This window comes from Trichophyton rubrum (genome assembly GCF_000151425.1).
Source record: "Trichophyton rubrum CBS 118892 genomic scaffold supercont2.4, whole genome shotgun sequence".
Classification (NCBI taxonomy): Eukaryota; Fungi; Ascomycota; class Eurotiomycetes; order Onygenales; family Arthrodermataceae; genus Trichophyton; species Trichophyton rubrum.
Genome location: NW_003456425.1, coordinates 101749 through 127136, shown reverse-complemented (window position 1 = coordinate 127136; position 25388 = coordinate 101749). Strand labels below are relative to the sequence as shown.

Sequence of the window (25388 nt, the reverse complement as noted above, 5' to 3'; positions counted from 1 at the left end):
AAGGCGGATAGCAGGCTACAAAGATGCTTAATCGATATCTATCAACTCCAAAGCGACGCCATACCTTCGGTAGTATCAATGTCTGGCTATCACCGCTGTATATACTCCGTAGACATGCTGAACTTCTCGGAAATCAAATGGCGAACCCCAACTCCCCCGCTGAAAGCATCTGAATGATATATCAAGAAAAAAGTCCCAAGTAGGCTACTGGAAGGAATATAAGAGTACAAAGGTCAACCGCTGCTCCGGTTCTTGTGTTGAGAATTCGACTCAGGAACGATCCTGGTTGTGTCGACTAGATGAGGATATGTGGTTGCAAAAAGCGTTCCCAGAGACCAGTTATTCAGGTCACGCAAGTGCCGTTCAAAGACTGGGTTTATTATCAGCTCATCCGAGTCATTAGTGGCAAGGAGGGTGTCGGTGGGTTCATAAGGCCAGTTGAGACTGAGCCCCGTTGTGTAAGGGATAAACCAGTTGGAGAAGTCATAGTCCGCATACGAAGCAACCATTCGGTCCCGCATACGGGGCCAGGGTAAATAGTCAATCCATGCCGCGTGGGGAGTTACAATTTGTGATGTCCGTGGTGTCATCCACTCAGGGAGACGGTCGTAATTCTCACGGGTTGGGTATATCTGCCACCTCATCAGGAGGAACATGACATACAGAACTGCAACTTGCTCTGGGAGGTTCGAGATATTTGGGAATTTGCTGAGAATATCGGTGAATACCTTTGAAAGAGGATGTGAATAGATTCCTTTGGCCGGGTTTAGCAAAGAAGAAACACTGGGGTAAGGAGGGCCGACAAGCTGCTTGTTTGGAACACCTTCGGCTGCTTCTCGCTGGCGGGTGCGAAGGAAATCAAGGAGGATGCCATCCAAGGGGCAGGTAGGCTCAACATTTCGGATGGGTGTCGAATACGGACACATGTTTGAGTCTCCATACGATGGAGTGTTCAAGCGGTTATTGTACGACAGGGGTCCGTTGGCGGAAGAAGAACCAACACCAATACGGAAGTTGTTTATTTTGGGAACATTCTGCGTTGAATCCAAGAGAAAATTCAACCCCAGTCTCTCGCCGTTTCCCGAAAGCTCTAAGTTATGCGTAAGGCTACGCTTCTGGTAGTCGAAGAGCTGGTTATGCGGTGGCCATGCATTATCAGCATTGCGAGAAGTGGGTGCATTCTGCTGCCAGCTTTGCCGATGGCCGTGCGCCTGGCTGGAGGCCGACGGTGACGGACTAACGCTTGTTGCAGGGGAGCTTGTATAGACGCCAGCGCCGCCGTTAGTAAATTCGGCGCTCGCGGGGTTTCGTAGATGTCGGTCGGATGGCTCACCCTGGGATGCCTGATGCTGAGAGCCTGCGTAGTCTGACTGCGGTGGCGGAATTGGAGGTATATCTGCATTGGTAACGGAACTGGGCCTATGGGCCCTCGTGGAAGGAATGTCGTCGTGAGGACTCAAAGGCGGGATTGTCGATGTGAGAGGTCCTGAATGATGATTGAGGATCGGCTGAAGGGTCGCCATGACAGAGGCAAGTCTTCGCTTGATTTCATTGTTCTCTGCCTGTAGTATGTGTTTCTGTCGTAGGGCTTCTTGGAGATCCTGATATGGCTGTAAAGAGGTCAGTTCACGTACCCTCTGCTCCAGCAACTCAATCTGTGTGCGCGTCCGCTTTCGAATAGCCCGCTGCGCCTCTCGGTCGTTCGCCCGTTTCTTCGCCAGCTGTTCCGCTGTGAGGTTAGCGACTCCTCGTGAGGACGTGCTCGCTCGTTTCTTGCCAGGCATCGCAGGCTCTGCTGACGCTGTCGTTGGTGCTGTAGCCGCCGTAGCACCACCCACCGATCCAGCAGCCGAACCAGAACTGGGACCAGATGCAGATCCGGGGGAAGCTACGCATTCCTGCTTCACCGAGGGCGAGTCGCAGGCCGACACCGTCTCCGAGCCAGGTGACACTTGTCCAGCCATAGTGATTCTTTGATCCTTCGTCGTGACGTAGGGCTGCCACTTGCTTGCGTTCATCCGCTGTCTTCCCCCGCGGCCAACGAGAATGCATGTAACGACGGGGTTAGATGCGTAACGCGCGACTGGGTCTCTCCCAGGAACCGGGCGGAGGAGGTCGTTATTTAATTGCGACTTCAGCGGACTCTTTTTTTTTTAAGCTGATAGCAAGATAGTTCGGTTTCTTCCAAGGCGAAGACGAAGGAGACAAGGTCGCCCGAAGCTAAAATCCAGCCCCCCTGAAGGGTCTTGGGTTGCCTGCCAGTTCTATATACCGATTCCGGGTTCCTTTTTCCTTTTTCCCCAAGCCCAACACAGGACTCTGGAAATGCGAAGATAGATCCGGGAAGTCGGGCAGCGGCCTTCATCCAGCCCTCTGGGGACAGGAGAGGCGCTTTAACTCTCGTCGAGCCCCAGGGATGGAGCGGGATGCTTCCATGATTGGCCTTGTTAGAGCGCCACTGTCGACTTGGGGGGAACTCCTCTTCGTTCTCAGCTAGGGGCGAGGGATGGGAAGTTTTAGCTGCATCTTGCAGGCTTCGACAGCAGATGACGACTCAAGCCGAAGTTACTCCGACTAATATAGGCAGAAGAGATGTCGAATACAGAATGTTACATAGGTTAATATGCTAGCATGCACCGATAGACTTGGTGAATATGCTGTATTGTTGGCGTTGGTTACCAGTTGACCTCAGTCAAAATGTCCTCATCCCAGAGTCTTGCCCGCCGGGTAAAGACGATATGCAGATACCATCACGATAGATATTTTTGGCCTGGAAGAAAAGCCGGTTCAAGCCAAAATTCGAATGACTGGATCAGCATGGTGATGGCTGAGTTTGATTCCAGAGTTGTGTCGCGTCAGAAGCCTGAAGACTCGCAAAGCCGAAAAGGTCGAAGATAGACTCCGTATAAAAAAGGAACGAGCGTGATACTACCCCCAAAGCAATGATAGCACAAGCCATTCGGATAGGGACACCCCAGAAACGACGAATAGGGTCCCCAGATCCAGCCGTTGATCCCTATCTCTGGCTCAAGTGCTTAGCTGTTGCAGGCGGCATGGAGACCTTGTCCTGCAGTGTTTGTACGCCGTGCATATATTATTATTGGCGAGCATGACAACTCTTCAATGTGTCTTGGATGGCTACCCGTTACCTGATTTGTTGTTAGCATACGGCCAACAGGCTTCGTTAACTATCCCATCTCGCAGCCCGGTCCAGAGTCCAAACTGTACAACTCAGAATTCGCTCTGCCGTCAGCCTCAAGAAGGGGGGAGGGGAAAAATATTATAAAACCACAAGCCTTTCTTGAGGAAGGAGGGGCTTGCTTCAGGTCTAGTGATGGCGCTAGAAAAGTGATACCGAATGCGCTGGCAGGGGTGACTTTGCGATACATAACTTGTAATTATGCCAGTGCCTTCATAGAAGAAACTCAGGGATGGACGTATCCATCCCAAGCTCATCAAGCCAGGTGAGAAAGCTTTCGCCAGTTCCAATAGAGATACCATTGGTCAAATCATTGCCAAATGGCTCAGGGTGTAGCATTGGAACCCCCAAATCGTAGGGCTTAGTGTTTTTCGCCGCGGTATCGGCGTCTTCTCCTGGGGTAGCACTGGTCGTACTTTGCGGGATCTCAGATGGGACGGCTAGTTCAGTGACTCCCTGCTGAGCTCCTATTCGTCGCTGGCAAGTACCAGGCTGATAGTTGAGAGTATCGTCTAGAAGCTTATTGATAGCTTTACTAACCTCCACACAAGTATTATGAGTGGCATTAACTGGCAGGTCAGTACATTCGAACCATGAAACTATCATGCTGAGGTTGCGAACGACTTCTGACCGAGGTGCGCTAGATGATAAAGGGGTCTCGGTGACCGTGCATCGATGTAGCTCAATTGCGAGGACACCCGCCGTTGGTAGAGCATAGAGTAGAAACTATTCGCAAGGGTCCTATATTTTAATATCGCCCTTTATACTCTATAGAGCCGTGGGTAACCTGGATAATTAGATGAACTTACCACCCAAGCAAAGTCTTTCCAAACTTTGTTACCCTTCTTCTCCCCCTGTTTGGTGAAGTCTATCACAGCAGAAACGGCTTGCATCGAGCTGTCAAGAAGATCCCTTATTGAGCCCTGCTTTTCTCGACAGCGTATGCGTTCAATCTGAAACATTGTATGTATGCACTCAAGGTAAATCACAAGGCTCACAATGCACGTAACCGAGTCGAGCGTTTCCCAGCAGTTAGTTCGATAGTGGAACCAACCGGGAACCCCATCCAACATCCGCTTGCACTCTTGATACGTTTCCCTAAATAGCTGCATGTTAAACCTATCATCACTCTGGAAGTAAACATGACGCTAGGCAGGCGGCTTACTGCAGGTCATGAGAGAAATTGGCCCCTTTTCGACCAAGAGACAGCCTCAATACTTTCTCCCGAAAAATTGAGGAAAAATAACGCATCCTGATGGCGGTTACAGGGCGTATTTTACCCTTTGAGGTTCCTTCAGAACCCCAGCCGTCGTGCGTAAGTTTCTGTAGAACCCTGTCAAGCTCGTCGCCTTGAAGAAAAAGCTCGTCATCATCAATATCGAGAGGAAGGGATGCATCACAATAGTGATAAGGAAGGCGTGGGGGCCGTCCTAAAAATGTGGCTATATTCTTATCTGTTCGATATGTTGCTGCAACCAATCTCTTTCGAACTTCTGAAAGGAAAAAAGGTACGTCCGAATCTGGGTTTTTGTGTCGATGAAGGCCCATCCCATATATATCGGTGACCAGGTCGCCTAGAACTGCGTATACATGGTGGCCTAACTGCTCAGTAAACGTTTCCCGGGTAAATATGGGGGGGGGGTATGAAGGGAATATATTTACTCGTTTCTCCCAGAACATCCGACGATAGCACTGCATAAGTGTACTGTAGCCAAACCATTATATCGTTGCAGTTGTCATAGCGTTTGCATAGTTGAGAACAGCTATTACATGCAGCAGCCATTTCCTTTGCGAATGCTTCTCTGTTGGGAACCTCGTCCTCAGGAGGGTAAGGCGTTGCCGTAAGAAGATGGTCCGAAATAGCGCTCAGCCCAGCTAAGGAAAATATTACTCCGACAAACTCCCATCTTATGTTCTCTCCAGAGAACAGAGAACAAAAGCCTTCCAGCGATGGAGTACCGGTGACTTGCAGTGGGCGAGCCGTGTTCTGAGTTATCTTCGCGTACAGTTCACGCTGCCGTGACTTTTGAAGCCATCCACCGGCATCAAAGTAGGCCCTAGTGGTCCTTATAGGAGCAATAATGAGCTGCATTGGAATAATAGTGAGGTTGCATCTTTCGTAGAAAGAAATGATTAGCTTCTCGTAAAGTTCGAAAGCGGAAAGCAGTCGAGCCAGGTTAATTTCCGTATATGCTGCATCATAGCCCCATTGTCCTAGATCTACTTGTGGCGAGAGGACAGAGCAGCTGGAAAATCCAGATGGAGTGTCCTGAAAAACGGAGAGAAAGCTGGTTGAGCCAAGGTAGGCATTCTGAATGGTGGTCCCGCCATCTGCTTTCTCCTCTGAAGAAGCTGGGTATTTGACAAGGATATTCTCGACATCAGATATACGCCGCCCCGAGACAGATGCTCTAACAACACTAGAAGCTTGTGGCTTGGTGACTCGATTCCGGTCCTTAACCCGAGTCAAAGGGGCCTCATGGTAGTAGCACTAGCAATCCGATTAATATCAAGGAGTAATCCGTAAAAAAAACATAGACATATTCCGGAGTACCTTGTCAGATATCCCTTTCTTCACGCACCGCTGACAGATGGGCATTACATGGTCACATCTGACCTTTGAAATTCGGCATGGCTCACACGACGTCGGCTTGCCATTCTTCCGGAACATGTTGACGCGGGAGGTCCGGTCCGCCGCGTTTGTTGGGACAGCGGGTGAGGCTTCCATCTGTTCCGCCATCTAAGTGGACTGTTGGCTACCTTGAGCGAAGGTGCAAAATTTCTCCTTCGTGTCCGCGTTATCATCTATCTACTTATAAGAGTTATCGCCCTTTTTTATCATCGACTGTCAACTAAAAAAAGGAACCGGCGAGCCATATCACGTGTTAATTACATAAGGTGCGCCCTGGCTTGGCACTAATCTTATCTAATCTAATCAATCTTGGCAGTTTTCTTCCCACAAACTGAAACTTGACAACGTCTGATCATGGTGGACGTACATGGTGTATCAATGTGATACAATATCTTGGTCCTTTATTGAGTGCATTTCATGATACATTAATCGCACCCCGTTGGTGGAGCACATGGTGATCAACATGCACACCGCGGAGACTTTTTCGGAGCGTTATGCAGCCCCTCGCATCCCGGTCTTTGATGATGTCAGACAACAATTGGTTTCGAAGCACCTTGAGGGCATAAACGCCATAATACCTAAAATGTTCGACAGAAACCGAGCAATAGTGTTGTGAATGTCTCGTTACCCATCAGATATTATTGTGCTGACATGGATCAGCTCATGGAAAAGTTGGCGTCAGTTGTGGGTGATTTTGAACCTCTCAGGTGCAGGGTACACAAGGTTGGAGCCGCACTTTATGCTCAAAAGCCCCATAATCTCAGCCATCTGGTCGAGAATAAAACAACCAAGAGAATTAAAAATAGTGCTCGGAGACAATTTGAAAATGTCTCCGGGGTAATTGATGGATGTTGAAATGGATGAGTCTGAGGTATAAAAGGACCTTGAAGCATCGCTGTGCCCTGAACTTTTCTCAAGGCATCAGACATCCCCTAGCCAAATACCCTCGTCACAGAGCATTCAATACCTGGTATTCAGCCTTTATCAACATTGCCTTAGCAATCAATCATGAGTGGATACAATCACCATCACCACCACCACCATCATCACCACAGCCACGGGCATGGCCCCAGCCATACCCAGGTCAATGGAGAATACTGGAGGTACGGCCCCATTCCCCCTCCAGTAGGTGCTGCCAGGACGCTGAGAAATCTTTAGTTCCGCTGCTTCGACTGTGTTTGACACTGAATGGGTCATCTCCTGCCAAAAGCAGATCCGCGAGCACCTCCAGGAGAACCTGTCCTGGTTCGATGCTCATCCCCCAACCGATGGTCAGTTGAAAGGTAAAATGATGGACTATGCGTGCGGTGAAGGATATATCTCACGGGTAAGCCATGTCTGCTCTTCAAGTACTTATATATTATCTCAACTAACCAATGCACAGTTCTTCACCCCTTATTTCTCCAAATGCATCGGCGTCGACGAGGCCGCCGGCATGGTTGAAAAATTCAACCAGACGGCTCGCCAAGAGAAACTGCCAGAGACTCAGATATATGCTGTCAAGGGCAATCTGACTGAAGCCGAAGGCACTCCCTCCATTGCCGGAGAGGAATTCTTCAAGTTCGACCTTATCATCATCGTCCACGCGCTGCATCACATCGACGACCCACAGAAGCTGATCAACAGGCTCACCGAACGTCTTAGACCAGGCGGTATTGTTGTTGTTGCCGATTGGGAGAAAAAAGGAAAGGACGTTCATCCCGTAGATATTAATCATCCTGCCGCGCACACGGTGTCTCATAGTGGGTTCACCGAGAACGATATGCATGAGTTTTTCAAAAAGGCAGGCTGCAAGGAGAGCGAATATACGGTGCTGAAAGAGGAGATGACCGTTCCTGAGGTCTGGGGTGGGAAAAAGACTCTATTTTTTGCGAAGGGGAGAAAGTGATTTCCTGTTCATGTCTTAGACTAGATGGTGGCTGTTTGCCTTGGTATCTTCTAGACATCGCTCGAATATAGACTGGAATCAGTATTTGAATTTTTCAAGCGGAAGAAAGGAGAGAGCCGTCGACACAAGCCAATGTGAACATGGTCATGTAGGTAGCTGTAGTGGTTGGACGTATAGGTATCTGACAAAGTGACCTGATCATGAACCCACACAAGTCATGTAAAACCAGTGGAGAGTAAGCAGGTCTAGAACTGATATCGCAGTAATAGTATAGTAAATTATAGAGAGTCTGCCAACTCCAAGATTCATATTAGCGATAATTAGCTTGGATTCCAAATATGTTCAAGATAAAAATAACAATTGAAAAGTAGAAATCTAGACATTTGCCCCCATATTTAAACGCTTGTCCGGAAACCAAGATCAGGTATATCTCGATCTTTGAGAAGATGATGGGGGGTGTTTGAGGACCTTTGGCAGGTTTCGCTAAGGGCAAAGTTCACCTTTAGAGGAAGCGAAGAAATCCAAGGCTTTATACAAGGCTTCGTACGGATGGGAGAATCACATTAGTAGCATGCATTGCATAAACCCCCCTAATATAATAAAATAACTAATTAGTTTATTATATTAGACCAATTGTCGGGGTTTGAAATGTCAACATATAAGCTGCTTTTAACGATCGGAGAATTGACACTGAGTGATACTTATAACCCGGCTTCTCTTTTTTTTTTTTTTTTTTTTTTTTTTTGGCAGGACAAGGACGCTCTAATCCTAGATAGATACCGGCAATTAATAGTCGAACAGTCGATTCACTTAAGGGAGGTGTGGCAGGAAGTCATTATAATAAAGCAAAGACGTCTTTCTATATGGCAAAAAGAAGGTATCATTAAGGCTATAAGTGGCTACCTAACGATCGTTCATTTGATCGGGCCGTGCCCAACTACCGCGGGTGGGTTGAAAGGTTCTTCCCGGTCATATAACACTAGCTTGTTGATAAAAAAAAATCAGGCTGAAACAGCAAGTAAGTTTAGAGGCTCATTAAAACGTGCAGAAATAGTAAAAGAAGACTCGCTGTAGATGTAAACAGATGCTAGAGAGATGGGTCCTGAAAATATAAGTGGCATGGAAATTGAAAAGCAAATGGAAATGCAGATTTTGCGGGTTTGCGGATTGTGCGATGGGACGGTGCTAAACGGGGGTTACCGGTCTATTCAAGCATATGGCCCATCTTCCCGATCTATGTTAATCATGTCAGTGGCGCATTGAGACACAGAAGACAGGAATCAATCAGCCAATTTTAACTGACCTTGGTTCGAAGGTAGCCTTCAATCTCAATACTTTTGATACCCTTGGCACCGCCTGTTTTCCACGCAAGCGGTACCATTGGCACTCTCTCCTGGACGACAACTTCCCTATTCGGTCCCTCGATAGCAGCCACTTTATCGGGGTTATTCGTCAATAGCCGTATACCGCCATTGGACGAGTCCTGTCCTAGTCCCAAGTCTACTAGGATTGCAGTTGCTAGGCCGTAGCTGCGCGCATCTGCGGGGTGGCGAAGGAGTAGGTTGGCTTCGACGGTATCTGAACCGAGGTCTTGCAGATTGTATGCCTTGAGCTTCTCACCGAGGCCAATCCCACGACCTTCCTGACGCAGGTAGACAATCACACCTCCAGGTCCCGAGGCGTCTGTATCTTCACCGGATGGAGGTGTAGCAGGTTCGGACATGAGGCGAGCAGCTTCATCAAGCTGCTCGCCACAATCACATCGAGCGGACCATGCTGTTTCACCGGTGTAGCATTCTGAGTGTATTCTGACCAGCGGAGCTTGAGAGAGGGTCTGTACGGAGGTGTTCTTTGGAGAATGTGTGTCTTTTGAGGGAATAGCCTCGTCGTACCTACTGCTCTGGCGTCCTGGCCGCAGTCTGCCCACGTATGCGCCCCTGATCATACGATCCATCTCTGTCTCACCTTCTCGCACTCTATCAAGGCTCCGGCTGCGGATTGAGTTGCCGAACACAATAGCCAAATGCTCTTTATTATCGACATCATTCTGGTATAAATGCAGAAACATCTCCGCGCCGGATGTTGTGGGTATACGGGCACGCACAATGCATTCTACCTTTGGGAGATGTGGGAGTAGTCTGGGAGCTTTAGAAAGTGCTCGTTGGTCCTCTAAGCCGGCCCGTGGAGTTATAATGGCAGGGTACGCATTGCTGGTACCGGGGCTGGCCCTGGTGACATCCGGAGTGGACGCCGGAGTAGAGGTAGGGGATAGGGCGGGAGATATTATAGACGGCGGCAAGGCTGGAGTTGAGGCAGAATTGGGAGCGGCGTAGCCATCGGCATCAATATTCCTGCTACCGGTGCTGGTGCTGGTGCCTCCCGCGAAAGAAGACGACGGTAAGGGTATAGCTGTGTCTTGTGTCAGGGGAAATTCGGTGAGGTGAGGGTGGAAGGGCCGCGGGGCGATAAAGGGCGAGGCGTGGGCTGATGGCGAAGGCATCACGACGTCGGCTCATAGAAGACTCTGACTGGCAAGGGGGGAATCGAATGTTTTTCTGCGCCTCTGTAACTCTCACTCTCTCTCCCGTCTTGTCGTCCGCTCTTTATCCTTTTTAAACACCGCCGTTCTGCTCCTGCGAGTTGGATGTTTCTCTCTCGCCCGCTCCTTTCGGGCGCAAAAAGCAAACCTCGGCAGCCGGATGCTTAGTCATCAAGAAAAAGTTTCCAGATGCCAAGAGATGCCAAGAAAGAGCTCAAAATTGTCGATATCAAAGCTTTGTGCGAGGATGAGGAATGACTTTTTGTTTTGGTAGATAAAATACACGGAAGAATGTCCAGAAGTGGTAGATGATAAGTAAGTGCATAATACCTGGGCCCAGCACCTGCAGACAAAGATATAATATATAAAAAAAGAAAAGAGAGAAAGAAGCGGCCATGGCTCCTGCAACTCCAAATGGGACGAAGACCATAAAGATAGAATGGTAGAAAGATAGAGATGGAGAATAAAGATAGCAGACAGACAGACGAGACAAAAAGGGGCAGGGTGGTTCACTTGCTGGGGATATCCAGGACGTAGCGGCGGTCGACTTCCATCTCCTTGTTGTCCTCCTCGCCCTCGAACTTGAGGCGGTAGACCTCCTTCTTCAGGCCCATGACTTCGGCCCGATAGAAGGTTGTGGTGTCTGGATACCTGGCCAGGACCTGTTTGCCGATCTGGAACTGGGGGAGCGGAGAGCCAGCCTTGGGGATGTGGATCAGCGAGGCTGCCGTGGTCTTGTAGATGGCGCCCTCCTCACCGTTTTCGATCGGTTCTGGGTCTTGTACATCATACCTGCGAGTAACTCGTCAGTTAAGAGATCTAACTTAAAAAAAAAAATAAAAATAAAAATAACGGTAGACTTCCGGAATGCCAAGCGTACCGTCGTTTGTTCCCTTCACCGGTGATGTTCTTGATGATGCACTGGATGCCCTCGCCCTCGACGCCCTGCTGCTTCTTATTGTGCTTGAAGACAACTTCTGCACCGATGACAAGGTGGTCCGCCTTCTCTGACGGACGGCCTCCCTCCACGCCATTGTCTAGTGAAGCGGTGTCACCGCGGTGGCTGCTAGACACGCTAGTGCTGCGTTGGGCACCGCCCTTGATCCGGTTCAGTTTGTCAGACGAGACGCCTGAAGACGAGGGTGCCGGGGACTCGGTCGAGGCCAAGTCGACGTCCCCTTTCCGCTTGCGAGACTTGTTCTGCGAGAGAGACCGGCTCTGGGGGTCTGCCGCCTCTGACGCCGAGCGGAGGGCTATCAGGATGCCCAGGTTCTTGGTAACGTCCGCGGGCTCGTCCTGCAGGATGGCCCTCTCCTCCGCGCTCAGCTTCAGCTGCTGCCGATGAAGACTGTCCAGATGGTCTATCTCCGCCAGCGATGGTTCTATCTCGATATTAGCAACCCGTAACAATTAGGTTAGACATTAAACAAATAAGCCAGATAAATGGAAACAAACGTACTGTTGCCGTTCCGGGCAATCTTCTCGTTGAGGGCGGCAATCTGCAGGCCTATCGTCCGCTGCTTTTCGTTCTTCTCAGCGGCCTTTCGGATATCCTGACAGATCTTATTCCACATCTCGACCTCCTCGTCGGCCGCCAGCCCATTCTCTCTCGTCGCAGGCCCGCGCGGACGGTTGCGAGACATGTTGATGACGACCTGCTTGTTGCGCTGCTGCTGAATATCCAATGCTTCCCAGGCGTACGATGTGTGGATGGTCAATGGCCGGCTGCGGGTACTTCTGACGTTGTAGCCGCCGCTTTCAGTCTTATGCTGCGACGAGCGCGGTGCCGCTGCCGACGCCGCCCTTATTGGCCCTTCTTCTTCTTCTTCGTCGTCGTAGTAGTCGTAGTCGTCGTCGTCGCTGTCGCTGTCGCCGTCGTCTGTTTGTGCTGCTGCGTCTGAAGCTGAACCATGGATGCCATCAGCGTCACCGGCCGTCCCGCGGGTCCGCTCGTCCTGCACCACCAAATCGATGACAGTGGCCGGCCCGGTCGCTGTCTGCTGGCTGTCCTGGACTTCCTCCGCTGGCTGCTGCTGCTGCTGCTGCTGCTGCTGCTGGAGCTCCTGGCGCTGCCGCGGCGTCTGGGATGGGAGTCGCTGCAGGAGTGGCTTCTGTGGCGCTGCGCCGGCCTCCTGTGGCTGGAGTCTGCCCGCATCTGGCTCCATCCAGTAGTTGCTTGCCCCTCGGCGATGATGTAGCTTGTTGTTGACGGTCAAGCTTGTGCTTCTTCAGCGTCTTCCTCTTCTTCTTCGTCGATATTGCATCCTTCTGAGACGGTCTCGCTGCGCTGTAGACATGCAAGTCCCTCTCTTCCGTCTCCAGTGTGGTGAGCTCGTCCCTGCGTAGTTGCTGCTGCTGCTGTTGCTGGGAAAGCGCCTGCTAACTGGTGTCTACAGGAGTCAACAGCTACGACTGGGGTGAGCATGCCCTGTTTTGCCCTGCTGGGCGATTTTGCCCTATTGCAGGAAGCCTCATGGGTGCTTCGACGGCTCCGGGCATGGCCAATTGCTGATATCTCGATTGTTGACAGGCAAGGTTGGCTCTGAGTCCGCGGCGGCCAGGTATGCAGCTGCCACGCCCATAGATGGCTTCTCGGTGGAAGCAGACAAGCCATACGCTGAGGTAGAACCATTATTGCTATTATTATTATTATTATTATTATCAACGGCGATACTGTTATAATGATACTGACAATGTGTGTAGCTGTGGATGGGAACACACCCTTCCCTGCCGTCCAAGGATTTCGAGACCCAGAGGACACTGCTCGACCTGGTACAGACGAACAAGGCTCTCATGTCGACAGAGATAGTCTCTCGATACGGAGGAAAGCTGCCCTTCCTCTTCAAGATTCTGTCTATCGGCAAGGCGCTCAGCATCCAGGCCCATCCGAACAAGAAGCTGGCTGAGTCTCTGCATGCCAAAGACTCGAAGAACTATCCAGGTATTAACCTGCTTCATCCGGGACCATGAGAGTAAACACTCTACTAAAACGTGATACAGATGACAACCACAAGCCAGAGATGACCATTGCGGTGACTCCCTTTGAGGGTCTCTGTGGCTTCCGTCCGCTCGCTGAGATCGTCCACTTTCTACGTGCTGTCGAGCCACTGCGAGACCTGGTTGGCTACGAGGCAGCAGAGGCCTTCGAGAAGACCGTCAGCGGCCAGGAGATGACTCAGGATGAAGAGGCTACGCAGAAGAACAAGACTGCCCTCAGAGAGATCTTCACCAAGCTGATGCAGTCGTCGCCAGAGTCCATCACCAGCGCCACCCAGAAACTCATCAGTGCCGCGGAGAGCTCGCCAGACAGCTTTGCTACTTCCTCCTCCTCCCCAGATACTAACCCAGCCAATCCCTCGGAGCTCGCTGAGCTGGTCGTCCGGCTAAACGGCCAGTTCCCCAACGACATTGGCCTCTTTGTCCTCTTCTTCCTCAACTTCATCAAGCTTGAGGCCGGAGAGGCCATGTTCCTCAAAGCAGACGACATCCACGCCTACATCAGCGGAGACATCATCGAGTGCATGGCTTCGTCAGATAACGTCGTCCGAGCCGGCTTCACGCCCAAGTTCAAGGACGTGTCTACCCTGACCAGCATGCTTACTTACTCCTATGCACCCATCGAGGAGCAGAAGATGACCCCCACGGAGTACCCGTATATGAAGATGAACACAACAGCCTACTCCAGCGGATCGTCAGCCGCGCTGTACGACCCTCCGATCGAAGAGTTCAGTGTCGTCAAGACCGATCTCAAGTCTGCCGGTGCCAAAGCAACCTTTGAGCCCATCAACGGGCCCAGCATCATCATCTGCACCGCCGGCGAGGGCAAGATCAGCGTCGGCCCAGCCAAGAGCTTTGACATGAAGGAAGGTCACGTCTTTTTTGTTGGTGCTACGGCTGAGTGTGTCATCGAGAGCACCGTCGACGGCAAGGACTTGACCACCTTCAAGGCCTTTTGCGAGCTCGACGATGGCCCCATCAACGGTAACCTCTAGCTTGTCGCTGTGCCTAACTCGACACAGCGTTAACTGCCTTTTTTTACCTTCCACACTTTTAAATGGATCATTCTCTACCGGCCTTTTCGACGTAGTTTTTCCGTTCTTTGTCCTTCACGAGATATTCCTCATATTCCCCCCTATTTGACAGCATGTTGCTGTCCCAGCCATGAGAAAATGAATATAACTAACTGTTCAAACCAAATATATTTCATAAATGATGACCAGCAACCTATTCTAGTAAATGGACTACTTACGTAAGCATGCAGAGAGTTAGTATTTCGATTACATAATTATAGAATAATGAGGCATTATTGGATAGGAGAGAAAGATTTGCTTATTAAGCTATATAAACTACAGATATATCGCTTAATAAGCATTCTACATCTCATCCTTCTCCCCCTTCAAGCTTGCTTCCCCCCCTGAGTATAATATACTCCCCCTAAGCCTAATCTCTCCCCTCAACTCCCTATAAGCTATTCTTTTTACCCATAAGCCATTTACTTTACATATGCCTTTTCTTAGTTCGGGACATCATGTTCCCCATTTCTACTCCAGAGTCCGGGCGGCTGGGTGTCATTTCACGTGAAGCTTCCCCTTGCGCCGAGCCTCGGGAAGCCCCTGAGTGCCTGAGCATGCGCAGAGCCTTTCTCAGTCATGATCTCAATCATGATCGCTGTACTTAAGCCAAAATATTAATGTATTACCCCGTACCCCATGTAACTCCGCTTGTCGCAATTCCGGGGATGAAATAAATAGTCAATTGAAGAGCTTGATTCTGTCTGCTTAATTGAATAATACCATAATACCACACATTCGTCCCACGCTGTCCTGCAATAATGGCGGCGGAGAAGGCCCTTGTCCCCGTCAACCCCCCCGTAAAGCTGACGGTGCAAGAGAAGCTTGACTTGCTACGAGCTGGTATCGGTCTGCTTGCGACTGGCATCGCTGCAGCCATCACTGGCCTGGTGCGCCAGCAGGATGGCGCCAGATCATACAGGACTCACATTCGCCATGCGGTCGTTCGGCGATTCCTCTGGCGGATGTCCATAAGGCAGCTTCAGTAAGATAGTTTCCCAAACGGCTCGCATCTTCTTAATATAAAGCCTATATAGACTGACCCGTTATCCCGGCAGCTTCATCTATCCATCTACTGCGCAGAATTATGAAACGTTCTCGAAGAAGCGTCGCCTCAAGCCGGATACCGTGCAGCTTGAACATGGCGCTCAGGGTCACTGGGTTGGCAAGAAAGACGCAAAGAACGTAGTGGTCTACTTCCACGGTCAGTACACCAGCGCTCCCTGACATGTATCTAGCGTACCTATCGTATATATAACTGACCAGAGTATAGGCGGTGGATTTGCACTCCCTGCATACCTAGCTTACTTCCAGCTGTACGCTGACATGCTCAAGAAGCTCAATGCGGCCGGCAAGGACGTCGCTTTCTTCTTTCTCTCATATACCCTCACTCCTGAAGGCGTTTATCCCACGCAGCTACGACAAGCTGTCGAAGCTCTTCGATACATCATTGTCGAGACAGGCCGTGAGCCTCAAAACGTCTTTATTGGCGGTGACTCGGCCGGGGGGAACCTGACGATGGGCGTGCTTTCACATCTCTCCCATCCGCACGAAGCTATCAAGCCGTTAGAACTATCCGGTCCGCTTGGAGGTGCGTTCACCATGGCCCCATGGGTTTCGATGGATAAAGATTATCTCTCATACACCAGCAATGCGAAAAGGGATTACCTCTCGATGAAGAGTGGAGAGTACTGGGGCAAGGTGTACGTCGGGGACGGGAAGTTGGACAATTATATTCAGGCCAGCCAGGCACCGGTAGAATGGTGGAAGGACGTCAAGACAAAGGCACTGCTGGTATTTCTAGGAGGGGATGATGTGCTCGTTGATGCAGTCGGTCAATTTGTTGATAAGATCAAGGTAAGACGCGGATATATTCCTCCATCCATCAGTTTTTGACTACACATCCTAATCTTCTGGTAATAGTCTGCCATTCCGAATCTAACGTATGTGGTTTGCGAGGGTGAGCCACATGTTGGTCCTATATTTAATCGTATCATGGGCATAAAGAAGGAAACTGGAATGGGCAGCACATTGCGGCTTTGGCTCATGGAGAAGTTGCCGTAGCGGATAGACTAGACGAAGACGACAGCCACCTTTAGATACCATGCGTTTTTGCTTTAATGTGATACATATTAATAATGTCTGGTGATTTCAAAGGCGTTACCAAAGTTACAAGATGTAGATTTGGGGATGGTAGAATTGGATAAACCGTAAAATTCATTATCACTGGAAGAAAAAGCAGGTTCTATGTCGTAAAATTGAAGATAACTAGGCCTTGACGGAGTATTTTGCTGCAGCCGTGTCAAAGAGTTCCGACTTTTCCTTCAAGTCGGTAAGGAATGAATGGTCAGGCTGGACCTTGCTTAGTCTCCTACATTTGTCTATTAGCATGGTACCGAAAGTGTACAATCTCGCAGCAGTATTGACTTACTCTATCAGCTCGTCCTTGTCCTTTCCACTGATCGCATTCAATACAATAGAGTTTGCGAGTACATGAGGATCTTCAGGATATTTCTGGAGAGCAGACTGTAGTGCGGCTTCTGCCTCGGGTATGCGGCCCAAGTGCAGTTCAGACACTGCTTGACCGACTATTGACAGTGCGGAAGTAGTGCTGGGGACGGAAGCGAGTTCTTCGTAGACGTAGAAAGCAGCCTGGTACTTCTCACCACCCTGATTCAAGCCAAGATATTAACCTTTTTGTATATTGTACTGCATTTCATGAGTATGAACGTACCACTCTCATGCCAACCCACGACTCCGCCAAGTTGACAAGCAACGAATCCTGTGCCCATCGTCGAGCTGCCTGGACTTCTTTCAGAGCGAGGTCTGATCTATTCTGCTGGAGGTGTATCTGGACAATCAAAGCGACACTGTAGTAGCCGGACTATCAGCCGTGCATTCATGGCGTAGACAGTGTACGGAGAACGTAGCACTCACGCCTCTAGGTTTCCAGAATGCTTCGATAGCAGAGCCAACGCCTCGGCGGTCTTGTCTTGTGCATGCAGAACCTGGCCAACCAGCACCTGCACCGCTGCATTATCCTCATGCTTAGCTGCCAGGTCTTCGGCCAGCTTCAGGGCTTCTTCCTCGTTTCCAGAGACATGTTGAGCCAACGCCACAACAGCATCCAACTCTGGTGTATCTCTCTTGGCTCCCAGGCTCTTTAGCACTTCGTTACTTTGCCCAAGAGCAATCTGTGCTCGCAGCTTAAGGACACGGGCGGCAAGAGTGTTTTCGGAGGAGAAAGAGGAGGTATCGAAGTCGACTACTTCCTGGTACTGCCCCTGGTAGAAGGCATTGTGGATGTTTAGGAGCTCTTGTTAGCAGCAAAGTTAGCCATGCTACCACACTGCCATTGGAAGCCCGTACTCACCTCCTTCTGCTGAAAAGGGATCCATTATGTTGGTTTGGAGTACTCAGTACCGTCGTGTAGAATATATACTATCCTGGGTCAACTTCTATATTATCTACTCGTTGCTTTGGGTGATAAGCCACCTGCACCTTTTCGACAGACTAAACGCTGACTAAGTAATGACTAAGCTCCGGTTGTCGACTTGAACCAGATACGAGAAAACTAACTTCAAAACATCGAGAAAGCGATTCTTCTACTGATACAAACAATACAAAAGACAATGTTTGTTTAAAACATGCCATGGTTGCTTTCAAGGTCCTGGAATATCCCGTCCCACTGAGTATAATCCGTGGTACTGTTGTATTCCCACACGTTTCCCCATAAGCCCCCAAGCGACCCAACTTCCATGTTTTGGAGGCAGTTTCCATCCTGTGGATACCCCGGATACTCCATGGGGGCTGATTCTTTCGACGCAACCACTGGATCGTTCCCGGCTTGACTGGCGACAGGCTTGGGCTCGAGGTTAATAATTGATAAGAGGCCCCATTTTGCAGCAACCTCTTTGAGCTTCTTCAGGCCTCTCGCAGCAACCACACTACTCTGAGCCGCTGCCTCCAATGCTCGGCAGCACTCAAGCACTTCTTCAGCCCGTTCCTCTGATCTCGGCTCATTCCTGTTGAAATGATAGTCCATAGCTAGGACTGTTGTGACCAGGAACAGCTGGTATGCAATGGCCCAGACCTTGGACGGACTTGGAGTGGAAGGGCCTACGCTATTTCTCATGCGCCGTTCGATCTCGAGTACCACCCGGGCCGACTTGATACATGCCATACGGGAGTATGCATAGCGGGGATCACGAGCTCCAAGAGCAAGATACGGCCTATGGAGACGGGTTATCCTTGTGCAGGCTCCAAACTGGGCCATCAGTCGCTGCCATTTCATGTAGGGCCGTTGCTTGTCCAGTTCTTCTCGTTTCTTTTCTAATTCTGCAAAACCTTCGCCCTCGGTCTCGACTTGGAAAAAGTACGGTAGCGCGGCGAGGAATTTGTTGATTTTCTTGTCAAATGCAAGTATCTGATCGTATTCCAGTTCATGAATTCCTACACCTTCCCTATTGGCAGTTTCCATGAAGTCCACAAAGAGCCTGACGAGTTTGCATCGAAGGATAAGATAGGTTACCTCTGTTGGCTCAGTCAGGGGCTTGTTCGGACAAGTAGTTGGTGTTATTTCGTGATCATCCGCATTACTCGGCAGATCCACATGCATCTGATCAGGTTGCACTATATAAACACCCAACTGAGGTCCTGATATGAATGCATATACCCTATACCGCATTTTAGCTTCAACATGATTTATATTTCTGTGGGATGATTGACATCTTACCAGTCCGTGGACGCAATGTGCCACCAGAGACGCCGTTTAATCTCCAGGTCCAATTTATCATATGGGCCTTTCTGGCGCAGTCTTTTGTTTTTCGCTGAGTCCAACTGATGTAGACCCAATGCCTGGGCGGACATATACATGGAACCCGCGAGGGCTCTGGCCGAGCGGATAGCTCCTGTGTTGACAAGCAAACAGATACCAATCAAGATGCCGGTTTGGATAGACTCCACAGTAGGGTGTTCCAAATGTTTGGCCTCTGCTAAAGCTTGACTAGCCATCCCGATATACTCCCGATGAGGTTTGTCTCGAGATGTGTCGGATGCACTGAAGGCCGAGGTTGACTGGGAGAAGAACTTAGCCAGCGCAAATACTGCACAAATGAGAGCAAGAATTGGGAGATTCGGTGTATATCCCGCCCCCAACTGTTGGTAAGTCTCAAGGAGATAACGTCTCAGCGTTGGCATATGCAGCAAGCAATAAGCCCAACCAACATGTTCCTGATAATAATCGACAAGCTCGACTGCCCGTGAGTAGGGTGGCAAGAATGCCTGGAGCTGAGGACATGTTATGCCGCCCAGTCCAGTGGTACCTGACCAAACCCCAGGGAACTGAGAGCTGTCTCTATCTGGTTGCAAGAGACTGGTGATAATTCGAGACTGTTCATCAAATGTTATTATCTCCCCGAAAAGCATTTTGATGGATGGAGAAAGGAAGACGGAGGGAAGAAAAAAAAGACAAGTACTTACGGTCATATTATCGTCATCCTCATCGGCTACCTCATGGCCAAGTTTGCTCCCGTCCACTCCGATAACTGCGGAATCAAAGCCGATTCCCTCTGCCTCGACGCGGGAATCGGGAAGATCCTTCTCCTTAGCCGGCGCCTGGAATGCGGGAGGGGCAGATGCACTGGAGCTCGAGGCATCCTCTGCCTTTGATACCCCTTCCAGAGGGATGCCAAGCCTCTCCTCGATCCTTTTCACTCGCTGTTCAAGGCTCCTACAAAGGGCGGGTGAGCATAGGTCAGACATAGCGTTTTAAGGTTTGATAGCTGCTAGCGTAAAAGCAACGAGTGCACCAGCACTCCAGCTTTAGCAACATCTCCGACAGAGGGCACCATCTTACGTTATTTGAGCGGCCTGCCCGTCCACAGTGGACAAGGGACCGTCGTGTTTTGTCTCAACTTTTCGGACTAAAAGTAACGTTACCTCATTAGCTAGTCTATCTTCCTTGCAACATCGACTGTCCATCATCACTGTTCAGGGCTGCGCAACAAAGCACTAGAAGCCACAATATGCAACTCGGAAACTCCGCAGCGTCGAGCCCGGAACCATGAACCACTCACTATACGAAGGGACGCATTCTATGTTTCGTTGGCGGCAGTTTGCGCAGGGAAACTCTCTTGTGCACTTGAGCTTTTTGCTTCGACAGAATCGACACGAGACAGGCTCCTGTCGTCTCCAGACCTTCGGACTGTCCGACGTGGTATCTAGCGCGCGCTTCATGGCTGTCGTATTGACATTAGACCAAAAGCGGGGATTTGAGACCTAAGCCCGGAGCATAGCCACTGCAAATTATCTCGATAAAAGGTTCTGCATGAATTCGCATTGTCCTGGCCGTATTTTCAACTTCTTTTTGTTGTTTTGAGCCAAGTGGCTTCGAAAGGGGACCCTCGGAAGTTCCGCGGAAGATACGGGTTTTCCGACGCCACTCCGACTCAGCTAGCGCAGTAACAACATCCATTGGGCAAAAGGAGGCTGAAACAACTGGCCAGGTCATTTTTGACGAGATATCCAAAGACAGGCTGCTGAGTGCGGAGCCCGGTCATGAGCCGTTTGTTGCCTCGGGTTCTGGCGAAAGGGTGAGCCAGCTGCCAGCTCGTCAGGCCGACAATGCTGGAAAAGTTGGCCTTCCATGGGGATAACTCGTTTACAATATGCGAAATTGCCTGGGTGGAGGCACCGTTATGATGCCCCTCCTGATATCCGTAGCTGGCTTGTCTTCATGTCCACTTGCTCCGGAGAAAGAGAGAAGCCGGAGCCAGATCTCAACATCCGCTTTCGTACTGCTGCATGATTATTATTATTACTGTTTTCTTTCTTTTTTTTTTTTTCTCCTCTCTGGCTTGGGTCTGGTTGTCTGTTTCTACGGCTTACGGAACGGTTACTCCATAACTATATTATCTGGGAGGAACCTTGAGGTACCAATACCCGATACCCATGAACACAGAAAGCTACATTGGATGTATCCTCTCATGCTCTGGATAGACAGTTACGGCAAAGTCAACATCCTGGTTCCGGCAATGACATTTCCCGCATCATTTGCTGCTGTATTACAGCGGCAATGGCGCCTGGTGGACTGGATATCTAGTCACTGCAGCTACATGTGGTTTTGCTTTCCCGTCCATGTTAAGTTACACACGCTAACCGAACGGTTGAAATATGCTATTATTAGCATATAAGGAGAGCTTGTGCTACACGGCTTATTGGCTCTGCCCTACACACGGCACAGCAATGAGAGCCAGTTTAGGTCTACTATATTTCGTGGGTTTTGTTAAAAACTACGCTGTGTTACACAGTATGAAGCTTGTTGCCGGTTCTGGAATTCCCTTTCGGGGCTTACCGGGCCATCGACCTATCTAATAGTGAGAGAACTTCTGACCAGCATGGCCATCCCCGAGCAATCCAATTTGACGGCCGGTTGCTGGTTCCTTGTTGGCCGTAGTGTGTCTGACTGCTTGAAAGTTGTAAAACACCCCTGGCTCTTCAAGTTGGTCCAATATATGATCACATCTGTCTAAAAATATTGTAATTAATTGGCACAAGTTTACAGTTAGAAGATCATGGTTCATACCATCGCTGGAGCCCATATCCCCTGCCCGATACTGAACAGCTAGGTACAAGCCGACTACAGATGATTTCTAATTCAGGGGTATCCATCCAAGCACAAACATGCAGCTGCCTAATATTGCTTCAATGTGCCTAGCGCTAGCGCATGCAAACCCCGGCATCAAGGGATTAACGTCGTGTCAACTCCGCGTTCTTGCTCAAGGAGAAAAAAGATGAGTACAACATACCTGTCCCCGCCGCCTTATCCAGCTACAGAAAGTCCGATTTGGCAAATATCGATATCAGGATATCTCAGTATCTGAGAATTTAGTATTACTATCCTCACGAGATGCTCAAACTAGATTGTCTACAAAACTTCGAGCCACTACTATATCTATATAAATAAAATTCGAGGGCGAAGATACGAATACCAATCAAGGTGACAGAGCTCCAGTGCTACTGGCTAACCTCAGCCTCCCCTCCTCGTCTGCGAAGACTGCCAAAAAATATCGAGAAGAAAGCGGTGATAGATGAACAGCTCTGGATAAAATAACGCCGATCGGGAAATCAGATGGGCAAGATAGTAGAGCAAGCCGGTCAGGGGGAGGAATCGGATCCAGCTACGATGGAGTGGTAGAGACCGCAATCCCTATAAGACCCGAGGATGCGTTTCAGTTGTCGTCATCAGCGAAAGCAGCCAAAACTCCCAGACAGGGGAATATCAGTAGACGAGAGGCACTAAGCCACCTAGAGGGTCGTCACCCGGGCGAAAGGAATGATTTAGGAACCAGTACAGGCCATCCAAGTTATGATGCAACTGTCCACACTGCTATCACTATAAAACCAACGGATGCTTTCCAACTGTCATCATCAGCAAAGGCAGCGAAGAAATCGCGACAGGAACAGGCGGACCGACGCAGAGACCAGGGAGCGGATGAGTAGTCGAGGATTCTTTTTCTAACTTGTTGCTGCAGAGAAGAGTAGTATATTGGAGAAATATATGTAAGGCAACTGTGGCATGTCGAATTCAATGCGAAGCTGTTTACCATAATCAGCTCTCTGCTGCAACTTATGAGCAATAAATGCGTGTGCATCCATGGTGAAATATGGATAGGCAATCCTGTAAAAGTTTGAGTCTGTAGCATGACTTCGCTCAAATCGTGGCTGTATACGGTCGTAGAAGATGGAAAATACTCCGGTTTGACTCTGGAGTGCTAAAGAATACCAGAAAGTCCCATTACTCCAGCCCTGAGGCATGGTTTTGGAGATACTGTCGGACCCACCGTATATCCGTTGTTCCTCTTCTTGTAGGATGGACATGAACTCTAGTCGCTGTTTATTATAAGCGTCGTCATAGATCACATCGACAGCTTGACTGGTAAGCCATCCAGGTGGATGCAGCATTTCAATGGGTTTTGCACACGCCCACTCTAGGTCAATTACATACTTGATATTCCAGTCCTTATCGACTAGGATATTGCTTCTGTGAAGGTCATTGAGCATATAAACGAACGGACAATGGGATAGTTCGGGCTTGAATAAGCGAGAAGCCACAACCCTGAACATTGTTAGAGCAGACATCTGGTCGATGCAATCTTGTCTATCAATGGCTCCGTTGGGCTGGTGCCGAAGTCGGTTGTCGTGCAGTGAGATTGCACTGGCAAGATATGAATCAGCTGAGGAAAATGTGACCTCACGAGGCATATTAAGTGGAATGTTGCAGTTTTCCATGTCAGCAACTTCGAGGGTGAATGGTCGGTTGGATAGCTGGATATAGCCGTGGTCGTCTATTATGAACGAACCAATTCTGGGCAGTGGAATACGGGCCATGTCAAGGAGTATCCTTGACAAGCCTCGATAAAGGTTGGTTCGAAGCCTGGCGTCACTGCGGCGGTCCTCCCATGTGCGTGAGAGCATGGCACCATCAGCCTCCTCAACGTAATCGACCAGTATATACCCGGCTCCTACAGTGTGAGTAAGAGACTGAGTGATTGATGTCCTACGAGAGATGTATGTAGAAGGGAGTGGATATGCAAGCAATCTCAAGACAAAACGGCAGATATATTCTATATATCGAGGTATAATGGGTAGGTTTTCGATAGCGGTGAATCAATAGAAGAGTGTATAATAACGATCAGAACCGACAGGGAATAGCAAGTATTAGAAATGTGAACATACAGTTTGACCAGTTGATAGTGCAAAGCCATGTAGCTGTGGAATTGGCACAGACGGACAATTCTCCTGTAACCAAGCATACGGCCTCACAACGGATCTTTTCGTCCGCATTGCCTGGTCTGAAAACCTCGCCAACGCGATGGGGGAGAGGGAATCGGATGAGTGCCCGCCTACGCCCGGCAACGGTAACGGGAATGTAGACATTGAAGCTTCTCCAGTGCCAATCTTTGAATTTGGAGGAAACGAAACATGCTTCTGGGGAAAGTCGAAGATGGTACCCAGCAGCTTCTTGTATGAGGCTCAGCTTGGTCTGTAGCCGGGTGAAGAAAGTGACGGATTGGGGGTAGAACGATAAGGCGTGGAGGATGTCAGTCTGATGCAGAGGAGAATGTGATCTCCCTGCGCATCAGGCGGCGCTTCCTCGCCATCTCTCGCCGTCTGCTGTTAGGTTTCTTGAAAGTTGAGATCAAAACGGATGGATGGAAAGAAGCTCCAAGGTACGTACCTTGAGTTAGTTATGTAATGAAAAAAATTCACGTGACAAGTGAGAGATAGACTGAGCCAAAGAATTGAGAGCTGTTGATTGGCTATTTTACACGTGACGTGGGTATAATGGGTCCACTACGGGATAACCTTAAAGTAACCGTTGATTCGCTCGAAGTCAATTTTACTTCTTGTTTACTCCGTAGTTGGATGGTTGGATGCCTAACAAGGACTCTCACGACCGATTATTAAAAGGTAGTCCGTCTGGAATCACAATAGCCTTCCACTATGCCGATGCTCTACACAAGCATAACTGGCTCGGCGGAGATGCCGCCGCATATGTCTACCACGTCAGCCCAACGATTGCAGTGAAGACCATCCGCCTCGACCTGAGCGACCCGGAAAAGGAGTGGTTAGAAGAGCACCAGCTGGCCAAGGACATAGCGTTTTACAAGCGACTCAACGAGCGTCAAGACCGTTGCCCACATGAAGTTGAATGCTCCCTGATACTCCCTGACCATTTGTTCCTATCAATCTGCTCGAATGGGGCAATAGAAAAGCGATACTATAAGCGTCAAGAGCGAGAAAACGACCACCTCTTCGGTCGATTGCTACGGGTGAAGGGATAAGAAGACCCGGGCTCTGGTGGCCCGATGGGTGCAACAGCTTACCTCTGCACTAGAGTACGTGGAAAAGATGGGCTACTGTCACAACGACCCGCGGTCAGGCAACTGTCTTCTAGACGCAAGGCTGAATTTGAAACTGACTGACTTTGGCTGTGCGACCACCATCGGCCAGTACCTGGAGTATACCGGAGCACCGTGGGCGGCGAGGGTATCCGG

At 49.6% G+C, this 25388-nt stretch overlaps 11 protein-coding genes across 15 annotated transcripts; 4 read left to right on the top strand and 7 right to left on the bottom strand.

Annotated features, from left to right (window-relative positions):
- Positions 1-233: 233 nt before the first annotated feature.
- Positions 234-2036, bottom strand: TERG_03901 (uncharacterized protein; the record flags this gene model as incomplete). The annotated part of the gene is made up of 1 exon (XM_003234801.2): positions 234-2036. The coding sequence occupies exon 1, from the start codon at positions 2016-2018 to the stop codon at positions 234-236; it is 1785 nt and encodes a 594-aa protein (XP_003234849.2). The 5' UTR covers positions 2019-2036.
- Positions 2037-3412: 1376 nt separating this feature from the next.
- TERG_03900 (uncharacterized protein) lies at positions 3413-5939 on the bottom strand (the record flags this gene model as incomplete). Its single annotated transcript, XM_003234800.1, has 5 exons — positions 3413-3925; positions 4009-4297; positions 4365-4797; positions 4862-5690; positions 5754-5939. The coding sequence occupies 5 exons, from the start codon at positions 5937-5939 to the stop codon at positions 3413-3415; spliced, it is 2250 nt and encodes a 749-aa protein (XP_003234848.1).
- A 105-nt stretch (positions 5940-6044) lies between these two features.
- Positions 6045-8295, top strand: TERG_03899 (uncharacterized protein). 2 transcript variants are annotated; one of them, XM_003234799.2, is made up of 3 exons: positions 6045-6934; positions 6990-7158; positions 7216-8295. In XM_003234799.2, the coding sequence occupies exons 1-3, from the start codon at positions 6840-6842 to the stop codon at positions 7717-7719; spliced, it is 768 nt and encodes a 255-aa protein (XP_003234847.1). In that variant the 5' UTR covers positions 6045-6839; the 3' UTR covers positions 7720-8295. The 2 variants fall into 2 exon arrangements, with proteins under 2 accessions (XP_003234847.1, XP_047606117.1); XM_047749676.1 differs by having other exon boundaries at positions 6045-7158.
- Positions 8296-8538: 243 nt separating this feature from the next.
- Positions 8539-10387, bottom strand: TERG_03898 (GTP cyclohydrolase II). Its single transcript, XM_003234798.2, has 2 exons — positions 9023-10387; positions 8539-8953 (listed from the first exon to the last, which is right to left on the bottom strand). Exons 1-2 carry the CDS (start codon positions 10217-10219, stop codon positions 8924-8926), a joined length of 1227 nt encoding a protein of 408 aa, XP_003234846.1. The 5' UTR covers positions 10220-10387; the 3' UTR covers positions 8539-8923.
- A 250-nt stretch (positions 10388-10637) lies between these two features.
- TERG_03897 (uncharacterized protein) lies at positions 10638-12423 on the bottom strand (the record flags this gene model as incomplete). Its single annotated transcript, XM_003234797.2, has 3 exons — positions 10638-11050; positions 11139-11640; positions 11718-12423. The coding sequence occupies 3 exons, from the start codon at positions 12421-12423 to the stop codon at positions 10768-10770; spliced, it is 1491 nt and encodes a 496-aa protein (XP_003234845.1). The 3' UTR covers positions 10638-10767.
- Positions 12424-12516: 93 nt separating this feature from the next.
- Positions 12517-14831, top strand: TERG_03896 (mannose-6-phosphate isomerase). Of its 2 annotated transcripts, XM_003234796.2 has the most exons (5): positions 12517-12584; positions 12655-12675; positions 12789-12880; positions 12962-13199; positions 13259-14831. In XM_003234796.2, the coding sequence occupies exons 1-5, from the start codon at positions 12554-12556 to the stop codon at positions 14248-14250; spliced, it is 1374 nt and encodes a 457-aa protein (XP_003234844.1). In that variant the 5' UTR covers positions 12517-12553; the 3' UTR covers positions 14251-14831. The 2 variants fall into 2 exon arrangements, with proteins under 2 accessions (XP_003234844.1, XP_047606116.1); XM_047749675.1 differs by lacking the exons at positions 12517-12584; positions 12655-12675; positions 12789-12880 and having other exon boundaries at positions 12912-13199.
- A 258-nt stretch (positions 14832-15089) lies between these two features.
- On the top strand, positions 15090-16392 carry TERG_03895 (uncharacterized protein; the record flags this gene model as incomplete). 2 transcript variants are annotated; one of them, XM_003234795.1, is made up of 4 exons in its annotated part: positions 15090-15313; positions 15387-15532; positions 15602-16185; positions 16252-16392. In XM_003234795.1, the coding sequence occupies 4 exons, from the start codon at positions 15090-15092 to the stop codon at positions 16390-16392; spliced, it is 1095 nt and encodes a 364-aa protein (XP_003234843.1). The 2 variants fall into 2 exon arrangements, with proteins under 2 accessions (XP_003234843.1, XP_047606115.1); XM_047749674.1 differs by lacking the exon at positions 16252-16392 and having other exon boundaries at positions 15602-16224.
- Positions 16393-16596: 204 nt separating this feature from the next.
- On the bottom strand, positions 16597-17726 carry TERG_03894 (uncharacterized protein; the record flags this gene model as incomplete). 2 transcript variants are annotated; one of them, XM_003234794.1, is made up of 5 exons in its annotated part: positions 16597-16699; positions 16760-16998; positions 17063-17198; positions 17266-17644; positions 17702-17726. In XM_003234794.1, 5 exons carry the CDS (start codon positions 17724-17726, stop codon positions 16597-16599), a joined length of 882 nt encoding a protein of 293 aa, XP_003234842.1. The 2 variants fall into 2 exon arrangements, with proteins under 2 accessions (XP_003234842.1, XP_047606114.1); XM_047749673.1 differs by lacking the exon at positions 16597-16699 and having other exon boundaries at positions 16756-16998.
- Positions 17727-18450: 724 nt separating this feature from the next.
- On the bottom strand, positions 18451-20393 carry TERG_03893 (uncharacterized protein). The gene is made up of 2 exons (XM_047748179.1): positions 19810-20393; positions 18451-19719 (listed from the first exon to the last, which is right to left on the bottom strand). The coding sequence occupies exons 1-2, from the start codon at positions 20089-20091 to the stop codon at positions 19060-19062; spliced, it is 942 nt and encodes a 313-aa protein (XP_047604155.1). The 5' UTR covers positions 20092-20393; the 3' UTR covers positions 18451-19059.
- Positions 20394-22461: 2068 nt separating this feature from the next.
- TERG_03892 (uncharacterized protein) lies at positions 22462-25388 on the bottom strand. The gene is made up of 3 exons (XM_047748178.1): positions 25318-25388; positions 25218-25247; positions 22462-25111 (listed from the first exon to the last, which is right to left on the bottom strand). The coding sequence occupies exon 3, from the start codon at positions 23803-23805 to the stop codon at positions 22846-22848; it is 960 nt and encodes a 319-aa protein (XP_047604154.1). The 5' UTR covers positions 23806-25111; positions 25218-25247; positions 25318-25388; the 3' UTR covers positions 22462-22845.
- On the top strand, positions 24765-25288 carry TERG_03891 (uncharacterized protein; the record flags this gene model as incomplete). Its single annotated transcript, XM_003234791.2, has 2 exons — positions 24765-25163; positions 25229-25288. 2 exons carry the CDS (start codon positions 24765-24767, stop codon positions 25286-25288), a joined length of 459 nt encoding a protein of 152 aa, XP_003234839.2.

Bases quoted from the DNA above. Each gene is read 5' to 3' on its own strand.
- TERG_03892 (XM_047748178.1), bottom strand. From the start codon at position 23,805: ATGCTCTCACGCACATGGGAGGACCGCCGCAGTGACGCCAGGCTTCGA.
- TERG_03896 (XM_003234796.2), top strand. From the start codon at position 12,554: ATGCAAGTCCCTCTCTTCCGTCTCCAGTGTG. The intron at 12,881-12,961 runs GTAGAACCATTA...CAATGTGTGTAG, and splicing joins CAGACAAGCCATACGCTGAG to CTGTGGATGGGAACACACCC. The intron at 13,200-13,258 runs GTATTAACCTGC...AACGTGATACAG, and splicing joins AGACTCGAAGAACTATCCAG to ATGACAACCACAAGCCAGAG.
- TERG_03898 (XM_003234798.2), bottom strand. From the start codon at position 10,219: ATGCCTTCGCCATCAGCCCACGCCTCGCCCTTTATCGCCCCGCGGCCC. The intron at 8,954-9,022 runs GTCAGTTAAAAT...TGATTAACATAG, and splicing joins AAGGCTACCTTCGAACCAAG to ATCGGGAAGATGGGCCATAT.
- TERG_03893 (XM_047748179.1), bottom strand. From the start codon at position 20,091: ATGTCTGACCTATGCTCACCCGCCCTTTGTAGGAGCCTTGAACAGCGA. The intron at 19,720-19,809 runs GTAAGTACTTGT...TTTGATGAACAG, and splicing joins AGGATGACGATAATATGACC to TCTCGAATTATCACCAGTCT.
- TERG_03899 (XM_003234799.2), top strand. From the start codon at position 6,840: ATGAGTGGATACAATCACCATCACCACCACCACCATCATCACCACAGC. The intron at 6,935-6,989 runs GTACGGCCCCAT...AGAAATCTTTAG, and splicing joins GTCAATGGAGAATACTGGAG to TTCCGCTGCTTCGACTGTGT. The intron at 7,159-7,215 runs GTAAGCCATGTC...ACCAATGCACAG, and splicing joins GTGAAGGATATATCTCACGG to TTCTTCACCCCTTATTTCTC.